At 36.7% G+C, this 18,987-nt stretch overlaps 1 protein-coding gene across 1 annotated transcript in view; it reads right to left on the reverse strand.

Moving 5' to 3' along the window:
* Positions 1-18,987, reverse strand: part of CSMD2 (CUB and Sushi multiple domains 2) — a 988,708-nt gene that overhangs the window by 778,308 nt on the left and 191,413 nt on the right. Inside the window, 1 exon segment of the mRNA XM_074305059.1 lies at positions 11,839-11,951. Within this exon segment, the coding sequence (XP_074161160.1) occupies positions 11,839-11,951 (113 nt within the window).

Below are 18,987 nucleotides of genomic sequence, written 5' to 3' on the forward strand. Positions count from 1 at the left end.
TATACAAAGTCACCAAATGTGAATGATGGGAAAATGTCTGGAAAAGCACAGTGGAGAAGGCAGGGGAGAAAGGCACTGAACAAGGATTCTGTCTTGAGGATCACCTAATATATATGAGAATCTATGGGCAAAGTATAAGTAAAAAGCTAATGGTGAACTTTTGGGGATCTTAAATCTAGAGCTGAACAGGACATCAGAGGTCATTTAGTATAACTTCCTCTTTTTACATATGAGGAAATGGAGGACTATGAAGGGCTTCTTTTCCAGCTCATTTTTCAGATGAGGAAACTGAGGCAAACAGGGTTAAGTGACTTAGATAGGGTTATACAACTAGTAAGGATCTGAGATTGAATTTAAACTGGAGTCTTCCTGATTCTATATCCGGCACTCTAGGTACTTAGATGCCTTCTCCCCAGTGTCAAACTGATATCCTTCAACATAGGTCTGATCATATAAGCCTTACACAAAAAAATTTAGGGATTCTAAAATAAAATATAAACTTTTCACTTGGTATTTCAGGTCCTTTACAATTTGATTACAATCTCTTTTCAAACAGATTTCACATGACTTACCTTTAAGTATTCCATTATAGGCAAACTACCCTATTTGTCATATCTCAGACATAACCTTCTTTTTTTCTTCTTAATGATATTTTATTTTTTCCAATTACATGTAAAGATAATTTTCAACATTCATTTTGGTAAGATTCTAAATTCTGAATTTTTCCTCTTTCTTCTCTTTTCAAGATAACAAGCAATCTGATATAAATTATATATGTACAATCACACATATAACATTCTATTTCCCATATACCTTTCTCTGGAATACACTTCCTCCTCACCATTACTACTTTGAATATCTAGTTGTATTTAAGGTTGTATTTAAGTGCTTTTTGTTTTTGTTTTTGTATAAGTAATGTACAGTATATTACCTGTCACATGGTGGATACCTGTTCATCATTGAATTAAATTAAAGTTTTCATTCATTCATTCAGCCTCTGCTTAAAAACATTTAGAGAAAGAACTCACTTCCTTAGAAGGAAGGCAGTCCATTGTACTTTGATATTTCTAATCATTAAATTATTTTTCATTATTTTGTGCTAAAAACCTAGTAATTTTAAAAATCACTGCTATTGATTGAAATCAGGTGCCTCAGAAGAGAAAGGAAGATTTTGGAAATGAATATTGTGTTAAGATGGTAAAATAAAAGGAAAAAAATCTGGGCTACAGATTAAAATATAAAATTGATAAGATTTAGAGTAGTGACGGAATGTACCTAATGTGGACTAGTCAAATATATGTTTGCAGGAGATACAGAATCACAAACTCTGAATATTAATGGTAATCATTGCTAACATTTAAATAGAACTTCTTTGAAGGTCATTTAATCCAAACTGGACCAACAAAAGAATCTTCTCTATAACATATCCAGTAAATGACTATCTAGCTTTCAATTTAAGATCTTAAGTGAGAGAGAACCCACAATGTCCCAGTATAGGCAATTCCACTTTGGCCTGTCTCAAATTATTAGGCTATTATGCCCTTCATTCATTCTAAATTCATTCTAAGTCTCTCTTCAGTTTCTACCTATTGTTCCTAATTCAGCCCTCTATGGCCAAACAGATTAAGTCTAAACCATCTTCCTTATGACAATCCTTGAATATTTAAAGATACCTATCATGTTCATTTATGTTTTTTCTTCTCCATGTCAAATATCCCTGGTTCCTTCACCTAATAACTATAAAAAACTAATCTTAAAGTGAAGATGGAGATAGAAAAATCTGCTTACATCTTTCTGTCAAGTAAGAAATCACAAAGAATAATAGCTGTAACATAGAAAAAGAACCTCAATGAAGAGGATCAATGATTCAAAAGATACAACAAGAAGAGAGATGGCAATTCAATTCATGGTCTCAGATATCTAGATACAAATTTACAAAACATAGGTAATAAAGTAAACTAGTAAAACTAATATACTCAGAGATCACTCATAGAAAACAGAATTATTTATTAGAATCTCGAGAAGTGGCCCCCATCCTGGTCTGCGAGCCAAATTTCACAGCAGGATAGGGCCAGAGCCTTGAAAATGCTTGCAGCTTTTATACATTTCAGACAAAGAACCTTCAAAATCCCGCCCTCTATATGTTGTGATTGGTCACATAAGTCTACTGTTCCCCTAGTTGGTCAGTGGAATGTAACAGACAAAGTGATATACAGCTTCTTCAGCCATGTTGGACAATGGAATGTTGTTTAGGTCTTATCTAAAATCATATGATTCTGGAGAAGCCAAAACTGAGGCCTGATAGGCTTGGTCTACTGTAGTAAACTGTCTCTGATCAATATGTGCTGTAAGTTTTTCATCCTTTTCCCACACAATAGAATGCAATTGTACATAAGAAAAATAAAACAAATACTAGTGTGATGATGAAATCCATGAATGTTCTTTGAGTGAAGTAATAACAAAGAAAAATAGCTGATAATGTGAGAATATACTACAGATCAACAGACCAGAAAGAGAATTCATAGCAATAAACAGATCCCAAACCTAAAATGGAGGAATGATATAGAGCCTCTGATGTTTTGTTCTATGCCAAAAGTAGGAAAGGAGATTAAGGCTAATGAAGATTTTAAGTATATTGTATCACTTAAAAAGTAGAGGTAGGTGATTTGTCTGACAATATTTCAAACTGAATTATGGTCAACAGGAAAGTATTAGCAAAAATGAATGAGACATAGGGAAGAAGTGATCATCATCTTAGAATTTATGGGGAAAAAGAAGAGGAAATCTGGGCATAATCCAACATGAAGCCAAACCTTTAAGAGAGTGAATGAAAAAGAATTCCAAAAATTTATAGTTTGATTTTTATATCTTAAAATTATATAGGTGAAGCTGGCCCAAGATTAGTAAGTTAGCTCTCAAAAATGAAATTTTGAATTCATAAATAAAAAAGATTGTGATAAGGAAGAAAAAGGGGAGCTATTTAAGGAGACCAATGTGAACTCATAGGAACTAGTTAACAAACTTAAAAATATTTTGAATATATATTATCAAAGAAGGCAAAGTAAGTAATGAAAAATGAATACAAAGGAACATGACAGTCTTATAAGATTAGTGTTAGGAGCACCAAATGCTCACACTTAGCTGAGGTAGTGATAAACGCTAAAAATAATTGAAAGAATTTCATTCTTTAATTGAGGCAAATGATAATTCAAATGGTGGTAAAGGGTAAGTCACAGAAAGAATAGGACTCCTAGTGGGGATGTTCAGGGAAGACCAACAAAAGTTTGGGGAAGGGGAAGGGAAGACCAACAACTATTACATTGTTTCTATTTTATGTACCAAGGAGAATGGTCTTCAGGCCAGGAAGGCTGCTCCACAAAAAATGGCTGATAGGGAATTAATAGCAAAGTTAAGGGATGATATTTTGAAAGAACACATTCAATAAGCTCAAGCCACTAGGCTCAGATGAAGTATTTATCGCTTAAAAGTACTGTGTATAAACTGAAAGAAATGGCAAGTGGATAGCTGAGCTATTGTCAGTGATCTCTGAAATCTCTGAGGTATAACTAGAAACCAGCAAATTTTTAAAAAAGAAAAAAAGGAAAAGGGTGGAATTTTGAGACAATAGGATAAAAAGTTTCATTTTATTCCTGGCAAAATTCTTATGGATAATTAAAGGGATGGTTTGTGAGCATTTAGAAATAAAAGTAATGATGACTAGAAGCCAATTTGGCTTCATTGAAAATAATTCCTGCCAGACTCTTTTCTTTTCTCTTCTCTTCTCTTCTCTCCTTCTCTCTCTCTCTCTCTCTCTCTCTCTCTCTCTCTCTCTCTCTCTCTCTCTCTCTCTCTCTCTCTCTCTCTCTCTCTCTCTCTTTTTCTCTCCCTCCCTCCCTCTCTTCTTTCCTTCCTTCCTTCCTTCCTTCCTTCCTTCCTTCCTTCCTTCCTTCCTTCCTTCCTTCCTTCCTTCCTTCCTTCTTTCCTTCCTTCCTCCTTCCCTCCCTTCATTCCTTCCTGCCTGCCTGCCTCCCTTCTTTCCTTTCTTCCTTCTTGCCTGCGTCCCTTCCTTTCTTCCTTCTTTCCTTTCATCCTTCTTTTTTTTTGCCTTCTATCCTTTTTTTGACTAGGAATGAGACTAGGGAGATGTTATAGAAATAGTATACTTGGGTTTTCAGCATTTTAACAAAATATTCCATACTTATCTTATACACAACATAAAGACTCATGGCAAATTAATAGTCAAGTTGGTTAGATGTGGACCTGGTTAAATGATCAGACCTAAAAAATGGTCAGTATAAACACAGAGAAGGATTTATTTAGGAGTACCTCTGGGATCTGTCTATGGTACTATGCAATTGACATTTTGACTGCATAATAATATCAGTGACTTGACTGAAAACACAGAAAGAATGAATGTTTTATTTTTCTGATGACACAGTTAGCATATTAAGTGATACAATCTGTATCCCAAAATACCTTTACATGGTAAGATGGTAATATAAAATTTAATTAGCATAAATGTAAAGTTTTAAACAGGTTTGGAGCAGAACCAGATTTTTTAGTGAATTTCACTCAATATTAGTCAACAGTATAAGTAAGGTGGAAGCCAAAAAAAGCTATTCCTATACTACCTGTACATAATCTAGTATTCAATTAAAGGAATGTGATAGTTATATTGTCTTCTGTCCAGGTCAAGTCTTATCTGGATACATAATATTCACTTAATTAAAACTTGCTATTTTTACCCTTTCTCCTTTTTCAAATACAGAAACTAAAGCATAAGAAATGTTCAGAACTTGCCCATGGGCACATAGCTATCAAGTGTCAAAGGAGAGTTAGAATCCAGTTAGTACAGCATTCTTTTCACTCTGTCATAACAGCCTTCCTAAAATGTGTTGAACCATATTTTGAATGAATGAATCTGATCTGAAATTAAGGTTATCAATTCATAGAAGATATACCATTTAGTGTGCTCAATTTCACAAGAAATATGGGTTTTACAGAAAGCAAACCTCAGTCTTAAGATAGGCTGTCAATCTAATCTCCTCTTCAAAGGGGGATTCTTCCTTCAGACCCTAAATCTTTTTTCCTGTGAAGTAGATGAAGTTATTTTTTTGAACATAACTTCCAAACTATAGTCCTAGATAGAATACTTCTGTTAGAGAATTAGGTTCATAAGCCCAGCCTGATGGTCAATATCTCTCTACTCCACTTTCATCCCCAAAGACTCAGGATTGGCTAACGGTCAAAACAGAACCTATTTCAGGTAAATTCTATTTTTAGTGAATTGAAGAGAGAGAGACAGAGACAGAGAGACAAAACCAACAGACAGAGAGAAAGAGACAGGGAGATAGAGAGAATAGGAAAAAGGGAAGAAAGGGTTAAAGAAAATTAGGGAAAAGGAGAGAAAGTAGAAAAATGAAGAAAAGGAGAGTGAAGAATTGGAGGGAGAAGGGGGAAGAGTAAGAAGGGAAATGGAAGAAAGAAGGGAAAAGGAGATGGAAGTAGAAGAAAAGGAAAAGAGGAAAAAAAAAGTGTAGAGGAAAGAAGAGAGAATAATGAGGAGAGAAGGGGAGGAAGAGAAGGGAAAAGAAAGGAGAGAGAGTGAGGAGAGTGAGAAGAGAATGAGAAAGGAAGAATGGACAATGAGCAGAGAAGTGTCAAGTATAAAAAAGGTTCACCGGGGAAAGGGAGGCAAAGAAAGATATAATTGAAGAGGGAAAAAGAAAGCAATTCTTTGTGTCTTCTAAAGGTTGATCTCTAAGGCTAATTACTAATATGGTGCAGAATTCACTTTCAGAGAAATTTCTCCTGCACACTCCATTTCCATCTTCATTTCAAACAGTAGCTAAAAGGATACTCATGAAGTAGCCACACAACATTGTGGGCCAAGGCCACATGCTCAGGAGAGTGATGTTATATTTCAAAAGCCAGTAATGAACTAAGGACAAGAGGAGGCAAAAAACCTGGCAGCAAACTCGATATGATTTCCCAGTGACCACTTAAACCCTACCACTAGAGTTCCGGCACCTCCTCCCTCCCATAAACTCCTAAACATGAAATTGCTGATGTTCTACAGGACTTTTTCTTTGAATTATTTTGCATTAGTGAAGAAAAGCTATATTGAACCAACTGTACCCTCTTACCCAAAAACCCTTATGACCACTAGTACATTTTTTGAGATTTCTCATAGGGTCGAGTAACTCTAAGGAAAGATACATAGATAAGTTTGGGACCATGAAGAAGGTCTTGTCTGGGGTCAGCAGGATGGGAACTGAATCTGGGGCCAGAGATGGGATTAGTTTAGGTTCATGATGGAATCTCATTCTTGGGCTTCAGAGGGAATCAAGCCAGCAGCCTTATCAAGAAAGAAAAGAATCTAGAGGATTGTGCTGAAAACTAGATCACACTTCCCCACTTTATCTTAGCCTAAGAAATCAGACAAGTGGATAACATTTTTTAAAACCCTATAGTGATTTCCTCCTAGGATCAAATGAAAGTTCAAATCTAAGTTCCAGCAATAAAAGGTTTAGGCTTCAGAGTTTCTCAGAATCCCCAGCCCATGGCTGAGTTACTCTGGAAGGCTCTACCCAATGCCAGTAGTCATAAATCATAAGCCAGAAAGCATTGCCAGGTGAGCCAAGATGCCAGGACTTTGGCCTGGGTACACAGATGATTACCTCAATAACCAGGAGTAGGAATTTAAAGGCTAGCCTGGCATAGAAAAGATAGACAGCAGCCTGGCTGAGGGATGTCTGGCATCTATATTGATGTAAGGGAAATAATTCCAAATTTGAAGTCAGTGGACCCAGATTTGAGTACTGACATTAATTTACTATATAAGAAAAGACTGACATTAATCTACTCTATGAGGAACGGTTGGATTAGTTAGACTATTCCTATGATCCTTGTCCTCTCTTAATTGCTTTTGATTCTATGAGCATTATTCCTTTCTCTTATAATAAAAACTCTTCTCTCTCACAAAGTATCTAGGACCTAGAACTGCCATTGGATCTCAGTCCCCGGGAAGCATTTTTATCCAGAACAAGATTTCACAAGTGTAATGATATCCCAATGTGGAAATTCTCTTCCTCTAATGTGAATGGGTGGCCAGTTTGTATCTTAGAGTTTCCAAGAGTTGTAAAGGAACTGAGAATTGAATAATTTATCCAGGATCACAGAAACAGTATATATGTCAGAAGCAGGATCAGAACTGTTGTTCTTACTTTACTTTATCCACTTCTTAGTGGCTCCTCCAGAATTTAAATGTAGCCTTAAAATGGCCTATTGTGGCAATAACTTTGGTCTTTTAAAAAAAGAATAGGATTACTGATTAGAACAAACTCAGAATAGTCAAGAATTAGTGGGGTTAGTGATTATAGCTAGAGAGTCTATTTCCTTAATCTTGTTCTACAAATGCATCTTTTAAAATACCTGATTCTGAATGAATGTGGTGGTATATGCTGAGCTAATTTAATAAAGCTTGCTATTCTGGATAAAAATAGGATAATGGAGAGGCAAAGCCATTCTCCTTCTCTGGTAACCATGCCTACAAGTAAAATATGGCAATACAATGGCAAACAAGGCCACAGCCCTGGTACCCCTACTCACCTGGCAGCAGCATATGATACTTGTAGACAAAATACTCTGGATGAAGAAAATAAGCCTTCCGGAGAATGAAAAGACACATCTAATATTAAAAAGCATGACACTAGCAACTCAGGATCATTCATGTTTCTCCTTCTGGATGGGTGAGGGTGGAGGAATTCCTGAAGGACAAGAGAAATTTCATAAAAAGATGGAAGGGGTCCCTAACATTCACCCTACTTTCAGTCTGAAAAGTCGATGATCTCACTGGTATTCTTCACCACTTGCTGAGATGAGGGCACATAAAAGCGTAGTTTATAGCCAGCTGTCCCCATGGTGTGATAGAAGGATAACTGGCAAAAAGATGGCCTCAAAATGTCTCCTTTGCCAGCATGAAATTCTACTTGGCTCCTTTTAGCCTGAAAGGCTTTTTGTTAGATAAGAGTCCCCTATTAAAATGCAAATAGAAAATAGACCACACGCTAATTAGAAGGAGAAGGCCACTGAAAAGGAGAGAAATGCCAGAAGCACCCAAGAGAATTATCAATGACTTCTCAGTTTACCTCTAAATTCTAACTAAAATTTGGTTGACACCTTGACTTGGGCAAGGATCTCCAAGGGATTGTTTTCTTTGGGGGGGGGGGAATCCTCCAAAGAAATGATTTTGAAAAGGAATAGTAATCTCAGGGCAGAGAACAAACAAAAGGTTGGCTCTTGAGATATGATAAATCTGGTCTGGAGGGCCAAGCCCTCACTAAAATCAGAGAATTCCAAGAGAATTTCAAGAGAATGGCAAAGGAGGAGACAGATAGCTAAAGACAGAGAAAAAGAAGTAAATAGCAAAGACCACAGTGCCCAGCCTCCAGTAGGCTTTCATGGTAAGGCTGAAATGTAATAAGGAAGTAAACATAACTAGCTAAGGAAAGAAAGGGAGAGAAAGTGGGGAGAGAAAAAGGAGGAAAGAAGTAGAAAGGTAGGAAGAAATAAGAGTAATGAAGGAAAGGTGATCTGAAGATGCAAGAGAAAGAGGAAAGAAGGGTACTGGAAAAGAGGTAGAAGGGGGAAGAAAAGCTGTTAAGAGATGTGGTGAGTTATTAACAAACTTGGATGTACTGTTGTCAAGAGAGACAAAAAGTCCACATTAAGGAGCATGGCTTGATCATCTCAAACCATAGGCATGTGGTCAATGTGGAGTAAAAACTAACTCCCTGACCAGTTCTACTGGCTGCTATTCCCCTGTAAGTCAAGATCTGTAAGGGATCAGAAATCCATTTAGAAAAACAGGAAAAAAATGCTAATTTCCTGAAGAAAGAATGACATAACCCATTCCTGATATTCATCTGAACTTAGGATGGGTGAGTGGAGATGGAAGGAGAGTTGTTCCACATTGTGTGGATAAATAAAAGGCTTATATTGCCCTTTCTTGAAAGACAGAAGTCTGCAGCTCTCAGGTGCATATATCGTTATATGAGGTGTCCCTCACATCCCTATGAAGGTAACATCAAACCTGACCCTGCTTTCCACTGCTGAGAAGAGCACATTTCCCTCACCATGAAAAACAAAGCATTCTTCTGCTTCCAGGACTGAGCTTTGTCAAAGGTCCTGCTTTGCTGGGTCCCCCAAGAGCAGCCTCAGAACTAGGCTCCTGCAGGGCACAGAGAACAAAGAATGTGTCAAAATTTCTTTGAAAAACTCTAGTTGGGCAGCATTCTCTCTGCTTTCCCAGAGGATGCCCTGAGCCATTCTTCCCTCTCCAGGGGAAGGGAGCATGGAGTCCCTCCTTAAAGTTTCAGGTGGTACAATTACTGCCAACAACTTTGATAGGTGAACTGTGATTCAGAGCGCTTCAAAGTTAGTGGCTATATTTCTCTAGGAACTTTGGATGACCTTGATTTGGTGGTTCTCCTGAGCTGGTTTCATATGATAATCTCAAGAAGAAATGAAGCCATAGGCAGTATAAATGGTTACCATGCCCTATATCCATCAGTCAGCAAGTAACTGAAAAACCACAACCCAGAGAAAGTGGATCTAACCCAAATCTCACTGTGGTGGGCACCTCTGGACTCCTACCCTGTGACTTTGGTAATCATGCCGGCAACAATCTTTTATATTCCTTCTCTTTCACTGTTCTCTAGCTTAACAGAATTATAATAATCATAGCTAATATTATTTAGCATTTTAAACTTTGCAAATCACTTTATATGTTTATTTGTTCAACTATATTTTAATTCCACACCCTCTTATTTTCACCTGCCACATAACAAGAACTGCAGTTGGCACTGGAGATCTAAAGACCAAGAAAAATGGCACAGTATCTGCCCTCAAGGATCTTATCTTCTATGTGGGGCTCATTCATAAATATAAAATAGGCACACAAACAAATCAGATACAAAGAAATTCCTAAAAAATTAATTTCCAGGGAAATCAAGAGGTGTGTCTTCTAGGAATTAGCACCTAAGCCAAGCCTTAAAGGAAACTAATTTTCTAAAAGGCAGGGATGAGAAGGGTTGGGGGTTTTCCCCCCATTTTTCAGTCTTAAACAGATCATGGCTTATGGGAGAAAGGGCCAAAGTGAACAGCAGAGCAAGGATCAATTATTTCTTCAGAATTAAGTATTCCTTTTATGGATGGAGATCACAGTCCCTTCCCCCTTGTGAATCTGTTTTGCTCATGAATTTAAAATTTCATTCCTAAAAAAAATAAATAAATAAAATTTCATTCCTGAAAACTTCCTACTTATCTTAGGCCAACTCCCTCTGCAGAATGTTAGGTCTTGGCAATCTACCTTTCTTTTCTCTGAATTCTTTGAAATCAACATCTCAGAATCTCTAGCACATATCAAATTATATTCAGCTCTTCTGTCATAAACTCTCAGGTGACCAGATCACTTTCTCCCAAGGGGCCCATAATTTCTAGCAACTTGATTTTAAGAGTTCCCAAGGTTCAAAAATCCATTCTCCTGTGGCCAATGTGCTGAGATTCTGTAATGTCAACTAGACTGTTTCTTGGGTAGTAGTGATGAAGGCCACCCTTAGTTCTCAACTAAAGGTCTTTCCAACTTGGTGGGACCTGTCTGGACTTAATACTCTTAAATCTGGGAGAGCTCTGGGATCACAAAATCACAGATCTGGAGCTAAAAGCTAACTAGTCCAATCCTCTCTTTTCACAGATGAGGGCTGATAACTAAGAAGGATAAATTATTTACCCCAAATCACAGACTACAAATGGTAGAGCCACTTCTTTGTTATGATGACATGAAAAAAAGCAACTTTGGAGTGATATGACAATTCTAAAGGATTCATGATAAATAATGCTATCCACATTCAGAGAAAGAGGGAAATAATAAACTCCAAGTGCAGAATGAAGCATATATTTTCACTTTATTTTCCTTGCCTTTTTTTTAAACAATATGGCTACTACAGAAATATGTTTTACATGACTTCATATAATGGAGAAAGAAAATTTAGAACTCAAAATTTAAAAAAAATTTTCAGAAAATAAAAAATATGAAAGAACAAAAAATTCATTGGAGATGACAAATGTACAGATGCATAAAAATTAATCCAAAGAGATAGGGAAGGCCAAAAAGTTACAATAGCCAGAGAAACCGAGGACAAGGCCTAAACCTTTTTTAGGTCCAGAGTCCTACCTCAGAGATTTTACTTAAGGGATCTTGACTTTCATGCCTCATGCTTCTAAGAAAGGGGAAGAGAATCATCCTGATGCCTACCATAGCTTATTAGAATGCCTTCTTATTATAGATAAGACGTGTGTGCTCCACTGGTATCCATACAGAAATCATCAATAAACATTTATTAAGTACTTACTATGAGCTAGACACATTATTTGTTAAACAAAGAAAGAAAAAGTCTGCTCTCCAGGAGCTCAGTCTAATGCAAGGAAAACAACATACATTCAATTATATACAAACAAGTTACATATAGGAGGACAAAGTGGAAATAATCAACAAAGGGAAGGAATTGAAATTAAGGAGACCTGGGAAAGGTTTCCTGTTGAAAGTCAAGAGAAATAGAAGAATGATGGCAGCCCAGACGGATTTCACTTAACTTGCACTAACCAAGAAGAAATAGTCAGTGAAGGAAGACTATCTGTAGACACTATGTTAGAGTGCCTTTGACCTAGGGGCAAACACAGCCCACCATTCTCCTGTTAGAAGAACTTATTAAGCCACGTCTTACCACTGCTGGATGGAAGAGAGACAACAAGAAGCCCCAGTGAGAAGAAGCCTACCTTCATAGTTGGCGTGAAAGCCTTGGGCACTGACGGCATAGTCACTCACAAGCCACAGAGAGAGGATGACTCCTGTGCTGACAATGGGGGCAGGAAGCTGGAAACCTGTTAACCTGGAAGGCAGGAAAAAAGACAAATAAATTTTTTAAGAAAAATGTTTAATCCCCTTACTCTTTTAAGTCAATATTTTGTCCCTCTGAACAGTTTTATTTAAATTGTTTTGATGTAAGCTTATTCCCACTGACTCTCTTCTGTCCCTCATATCTCTCCTCTTCTCTTCTCCCATATAGTAAACCTTTCCCTAATTTGGAAGTTAAATTTCAATGATTGGTTTCTTTTTCCCCTTGTATTTATCTATTTCTTCTCCCATTTTTCCTTTTTTTTCTCTTTTCAGGTAAGTAGTTAGTTCAAAATCCCAATCCAATATCTTCCAACATGTTTATTTTGAAAATGATTGTTTTCTAAACACCAATTCAATCACCAAAGACCTGAAGGCCAGAATGAATACCCATTAGGAAAGCTAGAAAGGATATTGCTGTTTAAGATAGGAGACTGATCTCTGAGGTCCTTTGGCTTCTGAATCCCTGGAACAATATGATGTGAATGATCTAAGCAAACTCCTTATGAGATCCCAGAAGCCAGAGAGGTAAGGTGAGGTCATCTGGGTTGGGTAGCATCTGGCCTTATGTGGGAAGTCAGTTAGGGAGTCCTGAATTCAAATCCCACCTTAAGCACTTCTTAGTTGTATGATTCTGGACAAGTTAATTGATTTCTCTGAACCTTGCTTTCCTTGTCTGTAAAATGGAGATAATGATACCTATAGCAGCTACCTCATAAGATTGTTCTAAAGATCGAATTTGATAATATATGTGAAATTTCTTCAAACCTTAAACGGCCATATAAATATCAGATATTATTGCAGACTCATATATGTCAGGAGATCCTTGGGGAGAAAGCTCTCTCTACCAAAGCAGAATGAGAAATTAGAGTTTTAGAGTATTATCTGGGAAACTGAGAAGTTAAATGACAAGTTTAGAGTTACACAGTCAGTAGATGTCACAGAAGGAGCTTGACCCAAAGTCTTTTGGTTGACTTTTTTATCTACTGTGGCACTCTATAATGTGTCTACACAAAAGAAATACTATTGATCTAAAAGGATGAGGTAGGATTTGTTGGGGCCTGATCACTTCAGGCTGCAGGAGCAGATGGGCAGGAGCCAGCTCTCCTCCCACATCTATTTCTCTTGGTTTCCCAGTTTGTGGTCTTGTTTTCCATCTCAGAGTGCCTCATCCTAAGGTCTGCCTGGTGGCCTCCCCTTGTAACTCAGATTCCCAGGGGGGAAAGTATGAGCTGCTACAATAATTTAACTAGTATTTTTGCAGGCATCTCTTAGCCCAGAGTCCAGCAGTAGTATTTTTCTCCCACATACCCACCCTCAACCTCGATGAGCATTACCATCATTGGTCCAGGTTCCACTTTCCCTTTGACACCTCTGCTGGCATTTACATAAAGTGCAGCTCTGAAGTCTGATTTAACTCTATTAATGCAGCACCCTCCTAAGCAAGTGAAGTCCCAGGACCAATCAAAGCATCTAGAAGATTGAGTAATTTTTTAGGAGAAGTTGTAAAATATGTTTTCTAGCTATGTGACCCTGAGCATATCACTTTACCTCTTTCTGCCTCCGTTTTCTCATCTTCAAAATGAGAATAAGAACAGCTATTCCACAGGGTTGTTATAAGGACCAAATAAAATAATACATGTGAAGCTATTCACAAAATTTAAAAGTCCTACATAAATGCTTTTTTTTATTGTTATTAACAAGAACAACAATGATGAGGAGGAGGAGGAGGAAGATTACAAAGATGGAACCATAAGGCATTGGTTGGTAGGACAGGCAATGACAACATAAGGCAGCTAAAAATGCTTTCTTCTTCCTCCAATTATCCTAGAATACATTATCTAGAAATCTCCCTTAGACCAATCATATTCTATATTGTATCCCAGTTATTTGTGTCTATAACTATTAGATATATTCATTGGGAATTAGTAGGCAAGTGCAGGAGAGATTTTTTGGGAACAAAGAAAATAAGACAGATACAATAAACTATCAAGACATATGTTCAAGACAATTTGATTCAACATCTAGTAAATGCCTACTGTTTGTAGAACACTCTGCTAGAATCCAAAGAGACAGAAATATATGGAACGGTAAAAGGAATACTGATTTTCTTAGAATGCTAAAGTTAGAGTCATAGAATATGAGTTATCTATGGGTCTCAGTTTCCTCTTTGGTAAAATGAGGTTTAATGACTTATTAGGTCCTTTACAATTCTCAATCTTGAGCATTATTCAGCAAAGTATAATCCCCTACCACTTGAATCTTATTCTAGTAGGGAGATTCAATACATACATATGCACAAATAATTATAATACAAAATTTATATAAAAAGCACAAAAAAACTATGTGAAGTATGAGGAAGGAAAAACCATTTTCACTTGGAAGCCAAGGGCTCGTTACAAGGAAGGTATAACACTTTAGTGGAATCTTGAAGGAAGATAAGATTGCAGCAGGTAGAGATGTGGGGAAATTAGAAGATTTAGGGGTCATCAGAAAGGCTAAAGTGAGTTTAAGGAACCCTAAGGAGTGAGGATACTATCAAATTTTTAAGGAGCAAGCTAATGATCCTCAGTCAATAAGAAATGGGCTTCAGAGAATCAGAGAATCCCAGAGTTAGATGGCATCTCAAAAGTCTTTAGCCCAAGCCAACTAATGCAGATATCTTCATTTAACATTCTTGTCTTTACTTAAAGACCTCCAACATGAATAACCTGCCACCTCCCAAGACAGCCATCAATGGACAAATCTAATTGTAGGATTTTAAAAATGTATTTTCAATATGATAAGTTCAAAGTATGTTAGTTTTTTTCCTCCAGTGATAGAAATGCACTGAATTATCCTCATTCTCTCACCTTTTTTTGTGGTCCAGGGGGCTTTCAAAGGACAGCTGCCTCTGGTACTTTATAATCATCTTGCTATGGATTCATAAAATTTTTGCTGATCATATTCTTTTATACAGCTCTAAATAATAAATTAAACATGGAAGGACCATTATAACAGGAGCATTACAAAAGAAGTTAACCACCTATGTCCTCTATATTAAAATAAGAGTGGAAATAAAAAGAAATATATTAAAATAGGAAGGACTGAAGATAGATAGGAAAAATAACTTTCAGGTGATAAATATCATGTAGTCCCCCAACAGGTAACAAAGTCAAGGCATGGAATCCCTTCTTCTCTGTAGACATCTTTAAAGTTCCATAGCAATCCATCTGTAACAGATTACCTTGGGACAGAGTGAAGGCTTGGATGACCTACCAAATCCCTCCTACCCCTTAATGTATATCATGATAGCTGTCTTTCTTTAGAGTAAGACTGAAGCCTCAATACAATGCTTGATCATGGTCAATGGCACCGCCTTGCAGTTAAATGACTGCTAAGATGGCAGACTCCTTCCTTAGTGAAATATTGGTTTTATTACAAAAGTTGGTTCTGTGATATTTCAACTGGCATTAAAAATTCCAAGGCCCTAATTCCTTGATACCACATTGACACAAGCTGTGAATGGCTAATGTACATTGTCAGCAAACAATTACAGTTAAGAACTCACAATATATTGCGTTGCAATTACAGAGACAATTTACATAGGGATTTTCACCGAGCTCATATTTAGCAATACTCTGGCACTTTCAGTGTGCTAGAAATAAATCTAGGCAAAATGTTCTTCCTGCCTGAGGAAGGACCTGTTCAAACATACCAGCCACTGGGAGTTTCGGCAGGAGGGAGGTGGTACGGGCTGGGATCTTTCTTCACCACCTAAGAAAGTATCATTGTTAGATAAACCTCCAGAATAGGAACTGAACTCAAAGAGCTACTGGCAGAAGCTGCTGAAACTGCATGCCAAGAACTACAAATACAAACTTTTAGATCTTGCCATCCTTTATTTGACACATAGAAAGAATGAAACATAGTGCGATAATGAATGGAGACATTTTAGATTTGAAAATTTTATTAGAGAAATATGGTAACTTTATCTTGGGGGAAAGGGCTAGAAATAGCCTTAGATTTTGTGTTATTATGCTTTTCTGTCAACTGCAAAACACAGAAGGAAATGGCCTTTTATAAAAGTCTGATGTTCACAATATATTTTAAGTCACACTCTTTTTCATCTTTAATCAGTTTTATTTTCAGTTCCATTTTCCCTTGAGCATGACTATCTTTGCTTTTCCCCTTAGCAGAGTGACCTAGGAGGTATGGGTATTGCTTATTATTGAGTGCTGTGTGGGGGAGTTAGTTGATAGCTTGTTAATGACTAACAGCCTGTGGGTTGGCAGGTAAGACATGGTAGGCTAAGTATATATGAAAGCAGCATTTTTTTCTGAAACTGCCTGACCCAGAGATTGTTTTGGACAAAGAAATAGGCAGTTTCAAGATGGAAAACATAAAAGATTGATATTTTTTGCTCTTTAGCAAAGATGGACACCATTGATGTTATTCCCATGATCTATAGAGTATGAACTCTCTACATCCTCTTCCAAAAGATGGTCACCAATTATATGTGCTAACAATGCAACTTATTTCTCTCTTAGGTTACTCTAGCTTGAATAAGATTTTTCTGTTCTTCAGTCTATTTGGGAAGATAGTTTTTTCTAGAGGAAAAAGGTCTAGCCATTGAATTTTAGTCCAGTGAGCTTCAATATCTGACAACACTTTAATGCCCTGACAAAAGGGATGGTTTATGAACACTTAGAAAGGGAAGCAATGATCACTGAAAGCAAGAATGACACTGTTTAGAATAGTTCCTGCCAGCCCTTATTTTTTAAAGAAGGGCTACCAGAAAGATTGATTGGAAGGAATATCATATACATAATAAACTTGGAATTCAGTAAGGCATTTGACAAAATCAGCTATCCTTGTAGAAAACACAGAGAGATGTGGACAGTCAATATAGTGAGGTGAATTGAGAACTGATTGATTGACTAAATCCAAAAGTAAGTGAATAAAGGATCAATATCAGTCTGGAGAGATGTTTTTAGTGAATCCCTTAAATACCTGCCTTGGCCTTAGTCTCTTCTACATTGTCTTAAGGAATCTGATGAAGCTATTTAACATAACTATTCATTTTAGTGATGACATAGAGGAATGAGAACCAATACATTGGACAACACAGTTCAAATTCAAAGATATCTTGGTGACCCTAGTATGATGAGTTGAATATAATTAAATGAAATTTAACAGGGACAAATGTAAAAACCTACTTTAGGTTTAAAAAAACAATAGCAGCAGCAATGGACCAACTATAAGATGGAGGAGCCATAGCTGGACAACAATTTGCAGGAAAAACACCTCAGAGTATTAGATGATAGTAAGCTGAATATGAATGAATAGCGTAGAACAGCTATTAACAAAGATAATGAGATCTGGAGTTGTATTAACAAAAAGATAGTGTTTAGAACAAGAGAAGTGATAAATGTCTTAAAAAGGAAACAATAGACAACATCAGCCCTGGTCACAGCAGGGTATGAGTAGTATGTTCAATTCTGAAACACTGATCAATATGTGCTAGGCACAATACTGCCACATTTTAAGATGCACATTGACCAACTGGAATAGGTTCAGAACATGGCGACTAAGATGCTGACAGAACTATGACATATAAAGACTAGTTAAAGAAATTAGGAATGTTTAATTTATAGAAGAGGAGATTGGGGTGGGAGAAGAATGAGTATATATATAACAAAAGTATATATAACAACTGTCTTCCAATATATAGAGAATTACCAGATGCAATAGGGATTAGACTTATTTTTCTTATGCTTAAAGGAAAGAATCAGTAGAAATAGGTAGAAGTTGCCAATAAAAAGAAAATAATATGTAAAGAAAATTTTGCTAATAATTAGAATCATCGGAAGATAAAATACACTGCTTTAAGAGAGAGTGATTTCCCATCAGGGGCACCCTTCAAGCAGTGGTTAGATAATAGTTTGTCAGTTATTATAAAGAGGATTCCTGCTTTACTGTAGCTTAAACCATATGCCCTCCAAGGGCCCTTTCAACTCTGGGATTTTGTGAGTTTGAAGAAGGGATAAATCAAGAAAAAGACAATTTTGAGAGATCAAGGGATTGAAGAGGAATTCAAACTCATACTGGTAACTTTGTGAAGAGAAGAGTATGATAGTAAAAAGGAAGAAAAGGAAGAATTGACCCACAACTCTGGAAGAGAAATGAGATGATGAATGTGACTTCTCCAATATAACTAGCAGAATCTCTTTCACTAAGCACCAACTACAAAGGACAAGTGAGTACTACCAGTACCCCAAATGCTCATTTCTCTTTTTAGTTTAAAAATTATATAATAAACTTAATGATGTCAACAAAATTAATTAATAAATGCAAAAATAAGGAATAAAATCATGCATAAAACTCAGCAATTCACTGAGTGGAACAAAGTGAATTATCAAACAACCATGATCTTGTTCTGAGTTTCCTTCCAAGTTTGTCTGAGATTTTGCTTTTTACCCTAATTCCTTCTCCCTACTTTTCTATCTCTCTGGGGTTTTTTCGGCCTTGATCTTTCTCTTTCTTTTTATCTGTCCCTTGCTTTATCTCTTCTCCCTTCTCTCTTGCTTATTCACTCCTTCCTTTTCCTCCTCCTTCTCTTTTGTTTCACTCTCCCTCTTTTTTCTTTTCTCTCTTACTTTCTATCTCTTCATCTTCTATCATTATCTTTATTTTTCCTCTATCTTTTCCTCTTTCTCTTTTATCCTCTTTCCCCTTCTTCCTTTCTCCTTTCCTTGTTCTCTCCTTTATAATTCTTTCCTTTCATCTTTTTCTTTCTCTTCCTTGCTTTATATAAGCCAGTGTGTAAATGGTTTTGGTCCTACTGAGCTTGCTTTGCAACTCTCCATGTAAATCTTCCCATATTTCCTTGTAAACTTCATAGTCATTCTTTTTATGGCACCATAATATTCCATTATGTTAATGAGCCAAAATGTATTCAGCCATTCTCCAATTGTGGGAAATATGTTATGTCCTTCTTTTTTCTAATGTGAATGGAGGATCAATGAATATTTCTGTACAGAGAGGCCACT

The sequence above is a fragment of the Sminthopsis crassicaudata genome, chromosome 3 (assembly GCF_048593235.1).
Source record: "Sminthopsis crassicaudata isolate SCR6 chromosome 3, ASM4859323v1, whole genome shotgun sequence".
Lineage (NCBI taxonomy): Eukaryota > Metazoa > Chordata > Mammalia > Dasyuromorphia > Dasyuridae > Sminthopsis > Sminthopsis crassicaudata.